Source organism: Falco naumanni, chromosome Z (assembly GCF_017639655.2).
Source record: "Falco naumanni isolate bFalNau1 chromosome Z, bFalNau1.pat, whole genome shotgun sequence".
Classification (NCBI taxonomy): Eukaryota; Metazoa; Chordata; class Aves; order Falconiformes; family Falconidae; genus Falco; species Falco naumanni.
The window spans coordinates 33,770,061-33,792,454 of record NC_054080.1 but is presented as its reverse complement, the minus strand read 5'-3'; the positions used below and the strand labels follow the sequence as shown (position 1 = coordinate 33,792,454).

Below are 22,394 nucleotides of genomic sequence, written 5' to 3'. Positions count from 1 at the left end.
CCCCGCCCCACCGGGGCACCCAGCACCCCCTCAGCACCTCCACGCCCGGGGACCGAGCCCCACCGCGGAGGAAAATAAAACGAGGGAGACTCAGATTTCAGATTTCTTTATTAATACAAAACGCTTGCATCACACCTCAGTCAAAGACACCAGAACGCTCCGCGGCGGCGAAGGATGGCACCCGGCGGAGGAGGCCGGAGTACAGCCAGTGGCGGTGGGGGCCCCGCGGCGGCTGCCCCCGGGACGCGCAGCTGCACAGGAGGTGTCGCAGGCCACTGCGGGAAGGCAGCGAGCGATGGAGGCTCACCGTGTGCGGCCGGGACGCAGGGATGGCGACGGAAAACCGCTGCCAGGCCTCCCCTTCCAGCAGGGCCTTCAGACGGCTCCAGGGAGGCTGAGGCGGGGGCAACAATCAACAGAACTCGTCGCTGTTGCCTGTCAAATTATGCATGATGTTCAGGACCAGTGATCGTTAGGAAACCACAACAGTGCTAAGTCAGATGTTCTTCCTGAGGGAACCAGTTCCCATTCCCCGGTCTTAATGCAAAACAGCAGGAACAGCACTCTTGTTGGAGGGCGCAAGGGGGTAGGGAAACAGGGTTTGTACAGTAGCCTCTACTTTTTTGTCCTTAGAGGAGGGCTAAATAAGCCTTCACCCTCTGCCATCTGTATTTGGTGTTTGGAGAAGCACCTATCTCACCTGGATGTGTTAAAGTCATCCTTCCTAAAATTCACATCCCTTGTTGCAGTTCATACAGCTTTTTGTAGAAACAACAAAAGTTACAATTTACTGATGTATTAACTCAGGGGAAACCTCCCATTCCTCACAAGTTATCCTGAAGTTATCTGAAGTCTGAATGACTACCAGCGATCACTGTTTAGAAAAAAATTATAAATCTTATTTTGGTCATACAGAAGAAAACTCCTGTCTAGCCACCTAACAGCAACAACTCCAGAACACAGAGGCTCAAGGAGTATTAAATTACTACAGATATTCTACTTTGCATTAACTCCGGGTAAACCCATAGACCTTCAAAAGGTCTAATTCCATTGCCAAAGAACAACCTCTCCAATTCCTGAGGTGGATTTGCCTAGGAAAAAAGTAACTTCACAGGCTGCACGCATCCCTTTCTTGCTGCAGGTACAAACAGCGCACCAACTTCAACAAAATATCACCAATAAATTGGTACTGGACAACTACTAGCTCAGGAAAGAAAAAAGTCTAAGAAATCTAAAGTGCTTAAGGCAATTCTTCATATCCCCATTTACTAAAAACAGTTGTACTAGCTGTTAGCAGCAAAAATTTGACATCTGTGCAAACTATCAAATAACAAATTCATTCTTTAAGGGTAAAAAAGGTCACATTGACTTCATCCAGGACATGAGTTAATCTAGAACTTGCAAGTCACAGTAAGAAATTATTTAAGCTTTCTTTTAAATGTTAAAGAAAAACTATGTTTTTACATTGTGCATATCAAATTTAACTTGCAGGTTATACATCTTACAAAAAAAAAATCAACTGCTTTTATGTAGAAATAGAGGTTACTCATAGTTTTCTCTCACTACACATTAATTTACTGTAAATATTCCCTTTCTTGCCAAAAAGGGAAGTAGGAACTGTAGCTGAACACCCAACATCAAGTGCGAAGGGTTGCTAGCCTATTTCTGTATCTGTTTACCACAGTCGTTAGAAGAACAAGTCTCAAAATAAGGAGCATCTGTCTTAACCCTGCTCTCTCAAACCACCACCAGGGTTCAACCACACAAGTCTTACTTGCTCACATACCACTGAATTCATAGCAGCTGAGCACCTAGCACACCCAGTCAGGTGTTCACTGAAGTAAAAAGTAAAGAACTGAGGAAGTAGTATTTAAGATTACTACACAGACTATTAGGATAATATAACAACATCTGTGGATAACATTTGAAGCATTCAAACACTGTTCAAGAATCATGTCACCTTCCAGTATCTCTGTTTCAAGACCCAAAACACTAAACTGGCAGAGGAAAGTACAGTTAAACTGGGAATTGTTTTGCACTTTTCCTCTGCAAAAAAAAAAAATCACAGCTGATCTGTTCACAAAGCAAATAGAGATGCTCAAGTTGCAGATACAAAGTTAACATGAAGGCTCAACCATCCTGTCAACTTCATGATTTCTCAAGAGAAACATAACTTTCTAGAGCAAGTATTAAGAAAAAAATTTAAGTTTTCCACTGAACATCATAATCAGATTATGAGTTGTTTCACGGAATTTCTCTTCTTGAGAAATCTTGATAGACACAAAGGACCCCATTGATAGTATCAATATTTAAAATGTTTTTACAGTTCAGCCCTGTAAGAAAGAAGCCAATTCACTATGGACTATCAGCATGAATTTGAAACAGTTTTCAGATGGTATTTGGAAAAAATCTTCAGTTAGGACACAGCTGATTCAAGTGTATATCTGAAAATTACTTCTAGGCTCCCGGACTCGATTAGAGGGAAGAAAACAGATTTTAACAGTCTATAATACACACACAATTCTCATTGAAAAGTTGCAATTTTCCACGAAGAATATAACATGATTATTTTTTTAGCTCTCCCACTATTATGAATCATATGACTATTGTTACTAAGCTACCAACTAGGAGCTGAGATCATTGAACACCCAGGCTCAACATTTCACTTGATATGTGAACAAAAACATGTACATGCATATCCAGAAGCAGATCATGTTAGCTGGCAAAGCATTTGCTCACTTTCCACTTTTTCCCTTGCCCTTAAGAGAGGGGAAGGCATTATGCTGGGAGACTATAAGGAGAGCCTTTAGGATATGGTCCTCTGAAGGCCAGTCTCATAGCCACATACACATGACGTATGGTATGTGCTAGCAAGTTAGGGTGGGATACTACACATATAAGCTACATTTCTGCTGGATAAAAAAATCATGGAATTTTTTGATGTCTCTGGTTATCCAGACAGTTCCAGCAATCCTCACTAGGCTAGTCAGAACAGGTAGCAAAAATGTGCGCCTGGGCTCAGAGGATACTGCCCCATCAACAGGAATTTAGTGCCACTTCTGCTGCCAGCTTTGATACTGACATAGCTGTTTGAGAAGTTTTAGCCAGCCTTGGAGCTGGCTTAAGAAAAAGCTGAAAGGTGTTTTGGCAATAGCCCATCCCCCATGATCTTCTCTGGGGAGATGCATTTAAACTGAAGCTCTCACACCCTTGTTCCCAGCCTCAGCTGCACTGCACCTTTGCTACTGGCAGACAAAGATCCAATTTGTCATTTTTTCATCAGGTGCAATGTGAATTGCTGATTATCATAATCTAATTGGAATAATGCCACAAAACTAGAAAGCCAAGAGGTGACCCTCAATTAAGAGCTAAGAGAGCAGTATCATGCTGTAGTTTTAAAAAAGCTCTGGATTTTTGGTTCTGAACCTCTTAACTGAAATAATTCCCAGCTCAATGACTGGTTACCGTAATGCATCTTCCCTGATTACATAAGAACACTTTTAAATACCTTTAAGTTTTTACATTTTCTGTAATCTGTAATAAACAGAAGCCAAACTTTAAATATCCGATATTTAAATGAGCTACTCCTGGGAAACAGGATGATTGTATATCAGAAAAAAATATCACAGACTGCTCTTATTTCTTGTAATATTCTTTTGAAATCATACTGCTGTGATATTTTGCTAGGCTAGGGTAGCAAATCAACACTCTTTTGAAATGCATGTTTGATATCACAGGTTCTAATGGGAAGCCCAGTAATAATAAAACCTATAGTCAAGTAATTCATGTTAGGAGAGCTAAAAAAAACCTGTATGTTTAATTTTTCACAGAAAAAAAACACTAATTACAAAAGTAATATTCATGTCCATAACAAAATGTTTAAATACAGTATTAGAAAAGCACGTAGTTACAGCTTTTTATTTCTCCACTTATTTTTCAAATAGGCAACAGTTCAGTTTTCTGTCTGACACTTGTGTCTGGATTCATAGTAGGTTCCTAACACTTTAAGCCCCAAACAGCAGCAGGTAGCAAATCCAGTTTAATCCAATTCTGACAAGCTTCTGTCAGTAACAGCCACACAGGGGGAAAAAAAATAATCAGCAATATATAATAATAGACATTACTAGGCGATATTGTTTAAACTGGTTGCTGAACCACTCAATTCATTTTCACTTTTCTGGTGCATTTTCACCACACTTGGCACCTGCAATCCAGTACTCAACGTAAGCCCACCACACCAGATCTAAGGAGAAAAAAAAAATAATCAATATTCTGAACATTATTAATTATCTACATCTCTTCTCCTGTCCCACAATGGAACTAACACAAAACCTGCAGCTGCACGTCTTCCCTCTTGCTTTCTAGTCACAGTACTCTGTAAAACATTCTAATCACCCAGAAGCTAGTTTTGAAGACCATAAAGTATAAGATGCTTCACATACTATGCTTTATGACTAAGTTTATAACCAAGTCTAAGATCTAGCACTAAAAGAACTGCTCATAATAGGAAAACTTCTTTGAAGACCAATGTACTAGCAGCAAGTACTTTATGACAATGAAAAGCAATACTGTCACTACACTCCAGTGTGAAAGCAGTGCTTAGTTCTAGTTACAACATGGCAGAATTATGTCAATGTAAACATAATACAAAAAAAACCCTATGTTTTGAGAAGCATTAAGGGCACAGGTACCAGTGACCTCTATTTTACAACCAAGTTCCTGAAAAAACATTTATCCCTGTTTATGAATAAATTTGAGAGCTGTAATTAAGTAGCTTGCAATTTTTAAGTGTTCCAACTAACCCAAGGTCTGACTGCTATCACCAAGCACTAGACCAGGGGCCCTCACACTTTTTAACCAGGGGCTGGCGCGGATGCAGTGGCAGGCAGCCATCTGCGGCTGCTTGGTTTCCCCCCCACAACCCCCGGCGGGGGGGGAGCAGGGGGGGTCTGTAAATAGTAAATAGCAGGGGCCGGATTGAGGACCCTGGGGGGCCGTAGCTTGAGGACCCCTGCTCTAGAGACTGTATGAGATGCAAGCTAATAGGCCAAACCATGGGTAAGCAAGTGTTTCCTTGGATGCCCTAGGAACTGACCTGTCAGTCAGCCTTAGCAATGCTAGAGGTATGACTAACACAGGTATCCCAGCAGTTCCGAAGCCATTCTGTTCCCCGTATGTTGAAAAGGATCAGTAAGGCAACTTGCTTAGTCACCTCCAAATAAACAGCTATTAAAATTCTTGGACTCCTGTTGTCAGTACCTCTAGCCAACAGTAGAAATTGTGCAGGCAATTCTGTCTGATGAAAGTGAAAAATCAGGTGTTTGCAAGTGCTAGATGTAAGGCTGCCCAGGCGAGTTACTTTTCTGTTCCTGCTCCATGCCCAAAAGAACAGTAACTTTATTTTGGTCTAATCACACTTTAAAATTACTATGCTATGTTTCTATGGGCTACATTACACGAGACTAGAGATCAGAATCTAGGCAGCTGAGTTGCTAGCCTCCTCAAGATTCCACAGTTTTCCTAGACCTGTACGCTGCTTCCAAAGTATAATGCACCTGATGGCATCTTTTAACACAGCTGAAGCCTGCAAATTTAGTTAGTTACTTAAATCATCAAAGGAAAACCAATACACAGTAACTAGTAATTTTCCTGTACATTTTTTTGCAAGGTTTGAATCTTTAGAATTGCAACAAGTTTTCACTGATTAGCTTAGAACCACAAAAAAGTCACATAGGCTAGTGAAATGGCTGGCAAGACAAATCCCACAGAGCTTTTAAAGATTTGAAAGCTAGAGTCTTGTATCTCAGAGAGAAGCATCTGCTGTTGTTCCGTCTCATGATAGCTACTCGGACAGCCTGCAGCGTCTTGGACTCTTATTTGCATCAGTTCAAACCAATTACTGCAGCAGGCTCATCAGCTACTTGAATGTGCTATTAATTTACCCTACAAAAATGTGATGATGACTTATTTACATAGCAGAGACATCCAGATAACAGAGTTCTCCCATTGGAGTGCTGCTCTAAGTACCACAGGAAATCAAAAAGAAACAGTTAAAAATTGTTTAAAATTATTAGTCAGCCAAAAACAGCGCTCCCAGTTTCTTCCTTTAAAAACCAATTAAGTCTTTAGTAAAATGAATTCTGTGCTAGAAACTGAACAAAATTTTATAGATACTGACCATGAAGCCTGGTAATAATTGTTGAGTAAACTTTGTTCTAAAGGTGTATAAGAGCTTCTTTGAGTTTCCATCGTAAAATGTGAGCTGACCTAAAAGAGACAGAAAACGAGTTGAAATACATGTTTAAATGCTATCAGTGTGTAAGTTTTGGTAAAATTGATTTTTTTCCAGAGAAAGGTTTCCAGAACACAATAAATACAGTCCACATGACTGAAAAATACTCAGTAGCTCTGCCACACAGATGAACCCAGATCATTTGACATTACAAGCATTATTACACAAACAGCTCTGGGCCTTATTTTCATTAAGAGACTGTATCAATCTGGAAGTAATGTGCTACTTTAGCCTTGTCCTGATTCAATTTGACATGGGTAAGTTTTTAGCTAGTATCTTAAGATTGTAATTTACCTCCATCAAAGTCGCAGTACACTCCTATTCTGTCTGGAACAGGCATATCTAGAGTCTTGGTTTTATTATTATGTTTTGCTGAAAATGTGGTTTGCAGCCAGTTGTTGATATGGATGCACCAGCTTGAATTAGTCTTCCCCAGTTGCTCAAATTTCCCCAGGTTTCTATATGTTACTCCCACACTGTAGGATTTGCATTCCTTCTGGGCTCTCACCTCCCAGTAATGCTGTCCACTTTCAATAGCAGTGTCTCCTACCAAAAAAACCCCAACATTTAGTTGCTACAATTAAGCATACCTTCCAATGCTTGCTTCCTTATAGGCACTTCTCTTTTTATTTTAAGATGAGGGCTTAAAAATAAAAAAACCTGAATTACAAGGAACAAAAAAATTCATGTACAAGAAAACAGAATAAAAATTTAAAATAGAATAACAAAACAGCTTTTACTTACACTTACTGAGACAAGATACGTTTAACAGCAGTGAATGTTAGTCACCAAAGAGCTTTATAATAGAAGAGCTTCAACAGACTTGAAGACACATACTGTATCATGAAATTGTGGTGTTATATAGGAAAAACTCCTTCTACGCAAGACAGCATCAAGTACACAGCCTTGAACAATCACAGATTTCCCCTCTAATTCCTACCTAATCTGTTCTCCCACAGCATTACACCTCTAACAATATTTAAAAGTTCACCTTACCTAACACGGTGTATGATTCACCAGCAAAACGATCTCTGCTGCTCCTCCTCACCGAGGATCTGCTAAAAGATATCCTCTTTGGAGACTGTGGGCCACTTCTAAGAAGACATTAACCGTTCAAGATTTGGATGCAATTACAGAAATGCACACACAGACAACTTTTCCCAAGTCAATCAGGGAGCAATAAACATACTACATAAGCTATTGAAATGACACATTAGTTCAGCCACTTAACACCTCTATCAGTATGCATGCACAAGAACTGCAAGAGCAGACAGCAAGGAAAGATACATGGCATTGTAACAAACAATTTCAGAGGCACTTGAGAAAGGAAACAGGACAAAAAAGCAGATGTGTTGCAGATGCATTTGAATGAATGCCTGTATGAAACATTGTTTCGCCTGTACTATGCAGAACCTCAGAGAATTCATGTTTCTGGTTTTCCTCATAAGATTTCTAGTGAGTCTTATCTGATTGTTGTAGCTGATCTGTTAAGTATGAATATACTGTTGATGCTCAATGCCAAAATGCCTAGTTTTCACTATTAGTAACAGCGAATGGGAAAATAACATCAGTTGTATTAAATGTAGGTTTTTCAGCACATGTATGGCTTGTATAAGCAATGACTGAAATGCCAGGAAAACGTCTAACTCTATGAAGAATGAAAGGAGTAAAACTGTGATAACTGCGTTAGAAAATACACACTGAAGATTATATAAAAGCCAAGAGAGTCAACTCTAAAAAAAATTTATATTAAAAAAAAGATAAAGTGAGACTTCCAGGGTTTACTGCATCGCTCTCCTAAAAAAAAAGCCACCAACAAATCAAACACCAAAAGTATACTGAAGGATGAAGATTGTGATTAAGTCTATCAAAGACTACAGAAAATTGTGTCAGAACACATTCTGCTAAGAAGCACACAGCAACTCCTCAAGAGTCATTATAACATTTAAAAGCCTAATCCCAATAAAGACTTAGATTTTCTAATCATTCTTTTCAAAAGCATTCTCAGGACACAATAGCAAAATAAACAAAACCACACTTTGCCCTAGAGAATATTCTAATGAGTAATAAGTTACATAAAAGAATAATGTTAACCTCATGAGGTTTTCAAACATTTTACTGTAGTTGTGCCCCCAAAAAGTATTCCTAGCAATCTAAGCTTTACATAAAATGAAAGCTATTTGCATATTGCAATGAATATTAAAACTCAGTAGCCAGGAATCATGTCTGGTTGTTACTTTAAAGGTGATCGGTAGCAAAAAAATTTAACTTCTCAAAAATACCTATGCAGTTTAGAGTTTAATTTAATTGGGAAAAAATTTTAAGTATATAAGTCTCTGAAATACACACATGAAGTCATTTCCAAATCCTCATCCTCTGTAGTATATCATACATTAACCTTAGAAGAGTTATCACACACACAAGTTCTCTCCAACCTTTCCCTCAGCTACAATTTGTTAAAGCTGTCACTTAAATGCCCACTAATATAGTGAAGTTTAGCTTGTTTCCTTTCAGATTCCTTCAACACTAAATTCAAGTTTTCTGTAATTGTTCTCTAATACCATTTCATAAAGGGTTAGAAAATGGCCCTTTTGCCTCATACCTTCATTAAAATAAAGTCACAGGGGAATCAAAATATGAGTGGGATATTAAGCTCTCATACATAAGTATAATAGAATCTCTGGTTCACCTTCATGACTAAGTTTGATTTATTCCAGTTACAGAAGTCTAAAAGAAATCACTGATGAAAAGGCTGTCTACTTTAGCATCACCACTTATCATATAAATTTGCCAGTACTGATCAGAAAACAGCTAAACTTCTAAATTGCTTGCAAGAGTTACATGAAGGGTGCAAACATATTATGCAGGTGCATCACATCATATGCTTTTGAATCTTGTTAACATGAAGGAAGCTCTAGTTTACTTACCAAAGAAAAAGGTAGCAAGTGATAGCATGGAAAAAGAGAAAAGCATAGCCAAGAATTAAAGCATAATTTCAGGGGGAATCATCACTCTCGGCAGATTCCATCCTGCTTCAAGTGCAAAGATCATTCACTCACACTTCCAACAAAAGCTGCTCAATTTTTTCTATTTACTATTTTACTATTACTGCTCAACTCAGTATAAATGAGTTATGCAAAAAGCAATATGGCCATTTAGAGCACCACCATAAGATAGATGCAGGTGCTTTGCTACTATTTTCTCAAAGTTAGGAAGACATTAAAAGGTCCTCAATATCATTTATTTTATTCAAGTCTTCTGTAAATGGCCGTTGCATGTGCTTTGTCTATTCAAAATCTAACAGCCTTTAACAGTTCAATGACATTAGGTATTTGGCATAAGTTTAAAAAAATAGTTGTTGGTTTTGGTTTGTTTTTTTTTTCTCCAAGTACTTAAATCTCCTTTCCAATAGGGAAAGTCAGAAAAATTTATAGCAGAAAGTCAGTTTGGCGCCCATTTTCCAACACAGCATGTTCTTTATTAGTTAGTATATAACTGATGCAGTTTTTCCAATATTCAGTGACAGATATTCTGGTCTTATGGTTAGGATTGTTGCCTACAGCACTTAAGTTAGTCTCAGTTTTCTTGTCCATTTCAGCAAATGGAACATATTCCAAGCAGTATGTATTCTGTTTTGGAATGGTTGAGGAGGGATATCAGAAGTTATCCATGGATGGATATCAGAAGTTATCCATAGGGTTTTTTTCTAGTTTAACAAATATTTTACAGATCATTTAGCATTTCATTGTCATCATATTCTTTCCAACCCCTGAAAGCTGCACATTTCATTTTTAAAACAATAAGGCAACATTTCCCACCAACTATGGAGCTAGCTTCAAATCTTCCCTCTAATACAGACACCATTGCACAGATACTCAAAAGGGAACAAAAGCCCTCTCTGCAAGAAAGAATCCAAGCTCATCTAAATCTCCTGCTAGAAAAGGTTAGCCTGAGATGCTAAGCTGAACATGTGACCATGTTCTACTAAAGCAAAGGCCAGTAAAGAGTTTCACCAGTTCTTACAACTACAAAAGGAGACCAAGGTTAAGACTCCCAGAGTTAGCGGTTATCTCCAAGAGATTTTTAAAACTTAGTTTAGCAGAAGTTAATATGTTTTCTGTAGTAGAACTAGCAACACTGCACAGCTTCAAGAGCTTGTTTTTGCCTACAAAAACTTTTCTTTACTGCTAATCTCAAACCAAATACATATCCATCTGATAGATGAATACAGAAGAATAAAACCTACAAGAAGTTAGGAACCTGGGCATTTGTTTTGGTCCCACAACTTCTAAATCAGTGACAAAGAGCAAGAGCGCAAAATAGGAGAAGTAATTTCTCAAACAGGAGTTTTGTTAGAAAAATAATGAAAAAATTTACACTAACACAACTGCACAAAGAATAGCAGAATATTTTAGCTGCCTTTATGTATCAAAAAGAGAGATGCTTTCATTTGGACGATTGGTTCTGCAAGTAGAATTGCCGTGAAGCTTTTTACACATGCCATCAGGCTAACTTCATTCTCTTTGAAAGTGTAAAAACAACTATTTGTTTTCATCTGATGTCTAGCTTACAGCACAAGTTCAGAGGCAAAAAGGTTTTCACATTGAAAAAATAAGAACTAGAAAAATTTTAAATTTCTCAGAAAGGTACTCTTTACTATATTTGTAGAAAAAATTAGCACATCATCATGTGCCAGAAGGCTAAGTAAGCATAAATATGTCTGTAAATAACAGGGATCTTTCTATCAACACTAGAATGTTTTAATGTTCTTCCAACCATTGTAAATCAGGTCTCTCACTAGGACACATCCTTCCAGGAAGACTCTTTTCCAGTCACTGGAAAATACGTGCACAACTGTGAATCCAGGTTAACCTTCAAAATATTTTTTAAAAGCACATGTGCGCTGTTACTGATAAAGGCTATTAGATTTATTTCTCAGTACATCAAGCAAAGGAAAGTAGCATAAACTCCCAACAAAACTAGGTGCTAGATCCCAGGAATAAGAGGTATATTATCACCTTCTGGCCACTGTTGACAGAAATAAGTAGTCATTAAACAACCGTTCTATTACTACAGTAAGTTATCCCAATTTTTAAACTGCCATTAAAACTTACTCTACCATGCTTCTGGCAATATATGCCTATATGGAAGGTATTTGTTCATAAATTATCTCAAGCACTGCTCTTTATACCAAAATGTGCACGTTGAAAGTGAATTAATTGTCTTTGAGGAAGAAGCAACCAGTTCTGCAGACAAGGCAAGAGCACTGAACACTGTTCACACCTTGACATTAGCAAGGCTTTTAACCCAGTACCCCCAAACCTCAAGAGGTAAGATATAGACTGGGTAGTTGGCCATAAGCTGTACACAGAACCAGATGAGCACCAGGGTCACAGTTATGGATAGCGTTCTCCAGATGAGGGAACCCCACACGATAGGACAGGCTGGGGGACAACTGAGGGAAGAGCAATTCTGCAGAAAAGCAGCCGTGAGTGTTGGTGGACAACAGGAGCCAACAACAGGTGGACAATCCACTGCACTGTGCCTTCACAGCAGAGGTGACCGACCCCATCCTGGGCTGTAGCAGCAAGACAGCAACCAGGAGGCCAAAGCAAGTAACCATTCCTCTTGATTTGGCACTTGTCAGACTGACCCTGAAGCCCTGTGTCCCAGCCTGGGCTCCTCAGGACTATACTCTGACATACTAGAGGCAAGTCCAGTGGAGGGCCAACAACTCAATTAAGGGAGTGGGGTACAGGAAGGCAATTGGGTTCGCACAGCCTCAGGAAGACAAGAGCCAACTGCTGTCTTTAACAGTGCAACAGGACAGTACAGAGAAGATCAAGTCAGGCTTTTCGCAGAGGGGTACACATAAGTAGCCGAGAGGCACCCGGCACTCATTGCACCACAGGAAATTCTAGTTGGGTATCAGGATATTCCTCCCCTCCTGTGCGGGTGGACTGGAAGAGAGGCCCTGCAAGTTAACACACTCTTCATCCTTGGATATATTCAGGCCCAGTCAGAATAGACTGATACAGTGACGTTCTTCCAAGCATATTTACTCAGCGATTCTGAACAGCACACATTTAAATGGCCTAACACTCAACAACCTACCAAGGATTCTGTTAAGTTACTTAAGTACTTAGAGGAAAATGGCTAGCAAATGTGTTCAGGGCTGCTACTTCTTTTACGAGTTATGTTCCATTATTTTTTGCTACGTGGTTTGTTTTATTGGTAACTTTTCCTCACCAGTGAGTGTTATAAGATAAAATTGGTACTATAGGTGGTGGCTGAATTTATCTAACCTTAGCTTTTCAAAAAGGACAAGGCAGGTAGCTTTCTGTATTTTTTTATAGCAGAAAAGCTGTCTATTCACCAGTACTAACCTGGGACACTACTAAACAGAATTACATCAGTTGTCTGCTGACATTTACCTCACCTACTGTATTGAGTTTACATGGCAAGGTTTTGGTAGCAGCAGGGCTGCAACGGTGACTTCTGTGAGAATATGCCAGAAGCCGCCCTGTGTGAGAAGGAGACAGTGACAGCTGGCTCCAAGACAGACCCATCACCAAACAAAACTGAACCAGTCAGTGATAGCGGTAGTGCCTCTGTGACAACTTATTTAAAGGGTAAAAGCTGCCGCAAAAGAGCATATAGAAGAGAGGAATGAGGATACAGCCACCCTGCAGTCCATGGAGGACCCCACACCAAAGCAGGTGGATGTGCCCTGAAGGAAGGTGCAGCCCACGAAGAGCCCACACCGGAGCAGGTTTGCTGGCAGGATCTGCGGCCCTGTGTGGGACCCAAACTAGAGCAGACTGTTCCTAAAGGACTACACCCTATGAAAAGGACACAGGCTGGAACAGTTTATGAAGGACTGTAGTCTGTGGGAGAGGCCCACGTCAGAGCAGTTAGTGAAGGACTGTCTCCCTTGGGTGGGACTCCACAGTGGAGCAGGCAAAGAGCATGAGGAAGAAGAATCAGCAGAGACAACACATGTATTCACCGAAATCCTCATCCTCCAACCCTGTCCACTGCTTGAGGGGAGGAGGTAGAGAAGTTGGGACTGAAGTGGATCCTGGAAGAAGGGAGCAGTGCAGAGAGTGTATTTTAAGATTTGTTCTTATTTCTCATGATCATACTCTGAATTTTGATTGGCAATAAATTCAGATTTCCCCAAATCAAGTCTGTTTTGCCTGTGACAGTAACTACAGAGTGATCTCCTCATCTTTATCTCAATGCGCAAACCTTTTGTCATTGTTTCTCCCACTGTCAAGTTGAGAAGTGGAAACCACAGAGCAGCTTGGTGGACACCAGGTGGCCAGCCAAGGTCAACCCACTACGCCTACAAGTTAGTGTATCATTCAAAGTACTCAACTAACAAATTATTTTAAATTAATTGAATCCTATTTAATGATTAAAACTTTTCTAATAGCTTCCATAAACAACCTCCACATCTGTGTGACAGGGGAAGGAAAATAAAATAAAAAAACAAAATTTCTTCCAGAACAACATTTATGAATGAAAATTCCTTTGGTGTCCCACTATCCTCAATGCTTTAATTGTCCCCCTACCCTCATCCCTTAATTGCCAGATGAGACATGTCAGACAACTTAAGCATTTAAAAAAACAGTTCTTACGTGCTTTTATTTTCCTTCCCTTTTATTTTTTCTTGGCCTTTGCCTCCAGTAGTAACCCATTCAACATAGGTATCTCCAACTTTCAAGTTCAGGTGACATGAAGTACTGTCCAAACCGAACACAAACGCTGGCCAAGACAAAATGCAAAACAGTGAAATGGTATAATGCTCTATCCCAACAGTGGCTATTCATAGAAAATTATAGAAGCAGAAGTAAAATTGTAGCAGAGCACTGTTTGACTTAACAGAAACATCAGCTTTTTAGTCTAATGCTGGTAATCAGGGTAAGGAGCCCTTTACATAAAGCCAACTATTACCTTCAGTGCATAGATTACATCAAAGTAAATTTCTTCATCTCTATAATGCTGCAATATCAGCAATGAAATTCAGCTAGCACTTTCTGTTAGTTATAGCTTACTCCCTAGATTCTTAAAATCATGAATGATTTTAAAAAGATATGTTTATTTTTCACACTTCACAGCACTAAGTTGCCAACAAGGTGTTCATGATTCATAAGGACTGCTGACTTGGAAAATACTAAACTGACAGGGTAGCTCATAGAGGCAGAGTTGAACTGCAAAGTCAACTGCAGATACAGGAACAGTAGATGCATGCAACTAGAAGAGACTTGGTATTTGTTGCAGCCAAGTCTTTCATCCAAGAAAACAAAATTAATACAACATGCCAAGTTCCCTAAGAAGTTTATCTACTGACTATACCTTAAATGTCCTAATACCATCAGATATCATAGTCCAAATCTGAAAGAAAGTATACTTGAGATTTTAAGAGCTTAGAACTCAGCAGAACTCAAGTCTAAAAACCAGTAAGGTAAGCACATGGATGAAAATACTGAGCTTCTGTGGGCTTGTTATTAAAGTGCACTAAATGTTCACATAGAAGTAACAAAAATAATATGGGAAGCCTCACAACTACCCAAAAAATCAAAATCAGAATTATTTTTCTGGTACTGGAATAAGGAATGTAAGTGGCTGTTAAATGGATACTATATATCTGACAATGAATGTTGCTTAGGAGTATTAAAATAATTTTAAAAAAGTTACCTGAATGCCCATCAGCTCATTCAAATTGCATATAGCTTTGTCATTATGAAGCAACAGAATTCACAAGTAAGAGAATTTATATTTTAATTATCCAGTTCATATCAGTCATCTTGCCCTTTACACTACAGACTTGGCTATAACTAAAGCCTCAGGATCATTATTCTCCACCATAATAGTTAAGATCCCATTTTGTGTTCTGTCACAAAACAATTTCCAAGAAATGTTTTTCCAGTTAGTTTACAAAACAATGTTAGGAAGCCACCATCCTCAGACAAACTGATTTCTAACACAGTGCCTTAACTCTAGCAATCTAGAGCTGCCTAGTTGTTTGTGTTTTTTTTTTTTTAATATTGACAGTGATTAGCATATACAGCTACAAGGTCAGGAAGTTCTTTTCAGCAACTTTTATTTACAGAAAGCTGTCACCTGTCATATACTAAGTACCAATAACCAGCCAACTACACCAACTGTTTAGATGCCCCAAGAGTCCTACTGATGCTCAGCCACAACATTCATCTTCTCTTGCTGTATGTTCATATGATGTAGCTTCACATAGTACTATCAATCCACAGTTCAAAACAACCAATCTCAAACTGTTGCAGAAAGTCACATCAAGCACTAAAAATGAGGTAGGGAATACTAAAAGACCAGCTTTATGTCAATGAGTTTTGTAATCCTATACAGAAATACTTGTTTTCCTTTTTACTTAGGACATGTGTCAGCAGTGCTCATGCAGAAGCAGACTTAACATACAAGTTCATGTATGAAAGCAGAACAGTAAGTGCAGGGTTTTCACTACATCTAAGGTTAGAGTCTTTGAAATTTTACCTTTGGTTTCCAGAGTCACAGGATCAGAGTATTCCCCTGCCACAGCTTTGTTGCAAGCTTGTACTCTAAAATTCATGTATTTTGTATCAAATTTCAGACCTAAAAAGTGAATATTTATAAACTTGATAGATATTCATTATTGACAATTATTACAAGACTGTAGCTGTCTTCCATTTATCTCAATCTGCAAAAAACAAGTTTAAGTATCAGTATGAACTTCATTTGGCACATTTTTTACAAAACCTCAGCCAAAACAAAATGCAGAGCCATAATTGTACAAAGCACTCAAGACTAATGTGAAACAATGGAAGCTTCATTACATACAGTAAAACAGGTCTTTTGCAAAATTTCCAAGCATAAAGAATTATACCACTATTCTTGGTTTTGAAGAGTAAGACACCTTTACCTGATAACGTATATTCAGTAGCTTTAATGTAGTTTATTGCTTCCCAACACTGTCCATCTTTTGCTCGAGGAAACCCACTGCAGTTGGTTTTCCTATACTCCAGTAAAAAATGATCAATTCTGCTGTCCTCTTCAGGCATTCTCCATGACACTGTTATGCAGTTATCAGCAACCAAACATGCTGCTAGATCTATCTCTGGAGCTTTGGGTACTGCAGAAGACAAATACACAGATCAGTACGGAGAAGAGAATGGACTGAATATTAATTTGTTCTCCTTGGATTTACAGAGTTCAGAAGTTGCCCTTGGCGACTGAGTAACACTCATTCCTTTTAGAGGATCTATTCCATTAGCAAAGCATGATAGAATAACATTTCACAAAACGAGAAATATGCATTAGCTCTAGAGCGAACATTTCCATCATGTTTTCCAGATGACTGTTTTGCCACTAAGTTGGGCGATCCCCTTCTGGAAGCAGTACAAAGGACATGCTAGAGTGGAGTGGACTTACAATTATGAACCTACATTTAGAGTTCTAAACTAAGTTCTAAACTAGTTCTAAAACACTAAACAAAGGACATTAAGAAGTAAACTTTTATTTCCGAGTCTTTGAAAGGTAAGTACCTGCAGCCCTCAACAGTATCACTTCAGTTTACATTCATTATTACAGACAACTAACAGCATGATAGTTTCCACTAGCCAGTCAGCAGCAGTTCACTAGCCTTCTTTCCTTTTCATCCTGTCTTGAAACAAGTGGAAAGAATTCCTAAGATTCACTAGAGAAAAGACGGAAATAAAATGTTTATAGAAATAGAAGTCTACTTCCATGAAATCAAAGAGCACTTAAGTCACTGGAAAATGTTTTTCTAAGGCAGGCATCTACATATTCTTTGTAGCATCCAAATTACTTTCAAAGCAGAGTTTTGCTGGAGGCTGTGAAAAAGATGCTTTATTGTTTGCAGGTTTTGGAGGAATGATCTGCAGAAGTTTTTTCCTTGTACATGAATGTTTCTCTCTCACAAAAGCTTGAAGTAGACATAAAAGTGGCTCGCAAGTCAATCATGCGGGAACATCAAAAGTATAATAACAATGCATCCTACTGGTAGACCTGCAGATTGTCAAAAATCATCCCTTTCCATAATATTCAAACCCTTAACTGTGTAATGCCCCTGTGACCAAGTTCTAATTACATATAGATTGCCTCACTGCTGTTGAAACTTTTTAAGAGATTGTTAGCTTTGATTCCCCTCCACAATGACTGATGACAATCTGCATCACATTAATTATGGTTGAGTCATTTCGAGATGTGTCATTCTACCATCTAGATGCAAACACCTCCTCGCTCTAGCAGGTCCCGCAGAAACAGAAGGCCTAGTTTGCTTCATGCATACCGCTTTACACCTTCCCTTCATGTATGAGCTGTTCAAGCATTTGCATATAACACTACTGAAACACTCCCTTTCACCCCTCACATCCCCGCAGTTTAAGCTAAGCAGGAATCACACTGAAACTGGTAGTATAAGTCTAAAATGCTTGAGAACAAATAAGCAGCGCAGAAGAGATTGGAAGCAAAAGCATTCAGGTCTATACTGGCTTTGGCTGGGACAGAGTTATATTTCTTCATACAGGATTTTATGGTGCTATGCTTTGGATTGATGATGATGAAAACAGTTTTGATAACACAGGGGGTTTAGTTATTGCTAAGAGGCATCTAGCCCTTTTCTGCTTCTCATACCACCATTGTGAGTAGGCTGGGGGTGCACAAGAAGCTGGGAGGGGACACTGCCAGGACAGCTGACCCCAACTGACCAAAGGGATATTCTATACCATATGGTGTCATGTTTAACAATAAAAGCTGGAGAAAGAAGAAGGGAAAGATGTTTGGCATTTTGTCTTCCCAAGTAACTGTTACAGATGATGAAGCCCTGCTTTCCTGGAGATGGCTAAACATTTGCCTGCTACTGGGAAGCAGCAAATTAATTCACTCACACAGCTTTTGCTTTACCTATTAAACTCTATCTCAACTCACAAGTTTTCTCACTTTTAGCCTTCTGACTCTCTTCCCCATCCTGCTACACGGCAGGGGAGTGAGCAAGAGGCTGTGTGGTGCTTGGTTGCCAGGTTTAAACCACGTTCTCAAGTGTTAATCGTGTGCATTTGCCATCAAATTTCAAAGTCATCCAACTATAATTTGAGAATAGGATCAGTAAGATCACTTCTTTGGCAACAGAAAAATTAAGATGAGGCCAACTATTTCAGAACATATACCTGTAAGATTAGCTACCTACTCCAATTTTTCTTGACATGGTATAACATACCAGGTAAAGACTATTCCCTGTGTTTGGAGGGACCAAGTCTTCAGCATAATTCTGGCAAGCAGTGTTCAAATGACTGCATTACCATGACACCAAACCCATTTTCAACTTCCCACAGCAAGACATTAGTGTTTCCTGACGTATGAAGGTCTATCAGTGCCCAGTGCAATTTTGCCTGCAACAGTTTGAGCTATCAGTATTTCGTGTCAGAGTAATTTGATTAGTTTGGCACCACAGCAAAAGAAAGCCAGATTAATGTCCAGACAGTTAATATTCCTGTTTACAAATCAAAGGCTCAAACAATTTAAATTCCTATATACTTGATAAGGAAAATGCACACATAATAAAAGTCATACTAAATATCTTCATCTAGGTACAAGGCTTTGTTCATGCTTGCTCCTACATCTTTACGCTCCCATTCCTGTTCTCCACTGTGATCACTTTACCTACCTCGCTCCCTTATCTATGAAATACAGAGCAATGATTGCCACCCACAGTGGTGAATTTCTGCCTGGACACTGCTAGCTACCACAAGGAATAATGCTGGCAATTTACTACACCTGCTATCACACACTGTATCTGCAGCATACAAGATAAACTGGCAGAAAAATAAACTGATGCTGCCAAGCCCTTAACAGATTTGAGTTAGTGATCTAGAGATGAAACAATTAACATCCCTGCCAGCAGTATTATTATCAATATATTCTTTGTGTCAGTCAAGGGCAAATAGAAAAGCAGTATGAATAAAAAGACGTCAAAGATACACAGTGGTACACAGCATCTAAGTTTACTTTCAAACCGATGCATCAATACACATTTTGTATTATAGTAATACCACTGCCCTTTTAGATTATCCCTCTCTTGCATTTCAGACCATACCACCGCCCTTGTAAGCAACATACCAGCTTACAGTTCCATGCATAACACTACTGCAGATGACTTAAGACTTCAAAGTGTCCCTAAGCATCAAGCTAGTAGCTACCATCTTGACAAAGTTAAGGTAACTTCAGGAAGTATAGAGGAACTGACAACTTGTCCTGGTTTCAGCTGGGACAGAGTTAATTTTCTTCTTAGTAGCTGGTGCAGCGCTGTGTTTTGGATTTGGTGTGAGAACAACGCTGACAGCACACTGATGGGTTTGGTTGTTGCTGGGTGATCTAAGACAGGACTTCTCAGTTTCTCAGGCCCTGCCAGCGAGAGGGCTGGAGGGGCATGGGACATAGAGAGGGGACAGCTAACCCAAACTAGCTGAAGAGGTATTCCATATCACATGGCATCAAGCTGAGTATATAAACTGGGGGAAGAAAAAAGGAGAGGGAACATTCAGCATTATAGCATTTGTCTTCCTAAGTAACTGTTAGACATGATGGAGCCCTGTTCTCCTGGAGATGGCCAAACACCTCCCTGCCCATGGGAAGTAGCAAATAAATTCCTTGTTTTGCTTTGCTTGTGTGCGCAGCAACTCAAAGTAAAGACAGTCTAGAAGACTCATTCTTACTTCTGAGATGAATGTTATTTTCATAAATGCTATATTATACAGAAATTAACATAATAAAACTAAAAAACTTTTACCCTCAAGGTATTCAGCTTAACATCCAATGAGTAAGAATAATGAGTTTAGGTACTCTGAAAAATTTGTTCATTAGGGTGCAAGAAGTGTGGTTTTGTTTTAAATATAGTAAGTTATTCATGTATTAACAAATTACCGCATACAGTTTTTACCTGGCAAAAACTTTACGGACTGGAGTATGTGCCTTTCCAGAGTGAAGTCCACCATCATATGAGTCATATTATCATTGACCTTTGGTTTCAGAGAGATGCAGAATGCTGAAGCCGTTGTGACTCTAAATTCAAGAAAGCAGCATTAGCAAGATGTACTGTGCATTTTTTAAAGTCCTATAGCCATTTTCAAAAACAGCAATCAGATAATCTGTATCATTAAAGTCAAACTGTTAGCCAAAACACTGATGAAAGACCAGAACATTTTTCTAATAGGTAGCTTTTTACCATTTAACATAGACTCCAAAATAGGAAGTTTTGTTAACGTGACTGTCTCAAAATATAGTACAAACTCCCAGTTTTTCAGTATCAGTAGGCAAAGAAATATCAGAAGTGACTAGAGAGGAGATTAAAACTTCTTTTACTAGTGAAAAAACTTGGATAAGACACAAACTCATACCACTTTACACAAAATCAGGAACCATGAAAAATCTAAAGCACTGCAGAATCAGGATCATGTTTTATATACTTAGAAATTTAAAGCTTAAACCTTTAGTTTAGAAAGTTTAGAAAGACTTCCCTGCTTGACAAGATCCACTCATTACCTCCAAAGTGCATTGTCACGTGTTAAATACTGCTCAGGAGGTATTTATAAAAAGCAGCAAACAAGCTGAATATTCTGATTTCATATCTACCTCTGTTCTTATCAGAGGATGAAGAGATGTTCAAGTTGCATATTCAGAGCAACACGGTGTCTGCAAGTATCAGATCAGTCTTACAAGATACACTGAAGCACAGCTCCCATTTCCATTTCTGAAATCTTAGCTCAGTCCTTATTCTGAATACTCTGAAGATACTCCTGTACTCCAACTACACCACCAAAGAAAAAGGAGGACAATTCTCTTGTACAGTTCTGTAACTCTGAAGACATCAGGCCACACAGCAGAATTTGAGTAACTGATTCAGACAGCACACAGCTCCTAACTCCTGCTTTAGAAAAAGACACTCTTAGCAACAAAGTAATATACACACCACAAAAAGAAGTCAACTGCAAACACTTGTATCCAATTTACATCCACAGATCTGTGGCAGCTTTAGAACATCTAATATTTATCGCTTCCTGTGAGCTCTGAAGTACTTCACCAGTATGCAAGAGATTGTGCACTAGCTACAGAGACATTAAAGAATGGTAAAACCCAAATATTCAGGGAGTGAAGAACGGGGAGGAAATACGGAGTAATAAAGATACAAACTTGTCAAGAGTGACAAACACTACAATTTTGGGATATAAAACAATTAAGACCCTGAACTGCACATCGTAAGAGAGAGGTCAATTGATTTCCCAAGAGAGCTGATGCTCTGAAATTCAGTATGGGCTGCTCTGTAGATTTCACTGCTTGGCCAGATTGGTAGAGTAAATTTTTCCTTAAGAAAGGATAATCCTCTTGATTAGAGGTAAGGGAACACTGAGTAGTCAGATTCAGAAGCTTTTTAACTTCTGTTTAGGCACAGATTTTAAGACAGAGAACCAGCCACAACCGGTTCAAAATGGATTAGATCACACAGCATTTCAAGAACTAGAACAGTAAGAGGATGCTTATTACAGATAAAAAGTATTACGATTCCCATCACTGACACTATTCCTCTGATTTGTTAAGGACATTAAATCTCTACCCTTGGAAAAGCAAAGATTAATTTCTTCAGCACTGATTCATTTTACATGAAACTTCAGAGATTTTAGCTAGTCAGAACCCTCCTTGAAAACCTCTAAACTGAAAGCCAACCTATTCGGTCCATAAGAGCAACATATGCTGGAAGCTGTCTTTCAAAATATTACGCACATCATAGTAAGACATCTGAACCAGAAGGTCAGACTCTCAGAATGTGGTTATTCTTCCAAGTGAAGAAATACGTCCTTACCATTTATTTTGAAGCAGTGAAGTTTTGCTTTCTAAACAATAGTTTGAAGACACACACAGTTCAAAGAAAAGCTACCAGAAATAGCAATTTCACTGATATTAGTCAGTGATGTCACCAGAAATATTTCAACACCTACAAGACATTTTACATTCAAAAGGAAAATCAGCTAGCAAAAGTCTGTAAGTACTTGAAAAAGCCAAAGAACAAGATTCT

The 22,394-nt window shown here is 38.8% G+C and overlaps 1 protein-coding gene across 5 annotated transcripts in view; it reads right to left on the bottom strand.

Moving 5' to 3' along the window:
* Positions 1-91: 91 nt before the first annotated feature.
* FSD1L (fibronectin type III and SPRY domain containing 1 like) overlaps positions 92-22,394 on the bottom strand; it is a 34,580-nt gene continuing 12,277 nt past the window's right edge. For 2 of the 5 annotated variants that reach the window (XM_040578922.1, XM_040578924.1), the window contains 8 exons: positions 20,265-20,386; positions 16,230-16,439; positions 15,824-15,922; positions 13,936-14,062; positions 7,289-7,386; positions 6,587-6,838; positions 6,179-6,267; positions 92-4,243 (listed from right to left, as the gene is read on the bottom strand). In XM_040578922.1, the coding sequence (XP_040434856.1) occupies positions 4,124-4,243; positions 6,179-6,267; positions 6,587-6,838; positions 7,289-7,386; positions 13,936-14,062; positions 15,824-15,922; positions 16,230-16,439; positions 20,265-20,386 (1,117 nt within the window). In that variant the 3' untranslated portion in view covers positions 92-4,123. The remainder of the gene's footprint in view (positions 4,244-6,178; positions 6,268-6,586; positions 6,839-7,288; positions 7,387-13,935; positions 14,063-15,823; positions 15,923-16,229; positions 16,440-20,264; positions 20,387-22,394) is intronic. The other 3 variants (XM_040578923.1, XM_040578925.1, XM_040578926.1) reach the window with 3 other exon arrangements.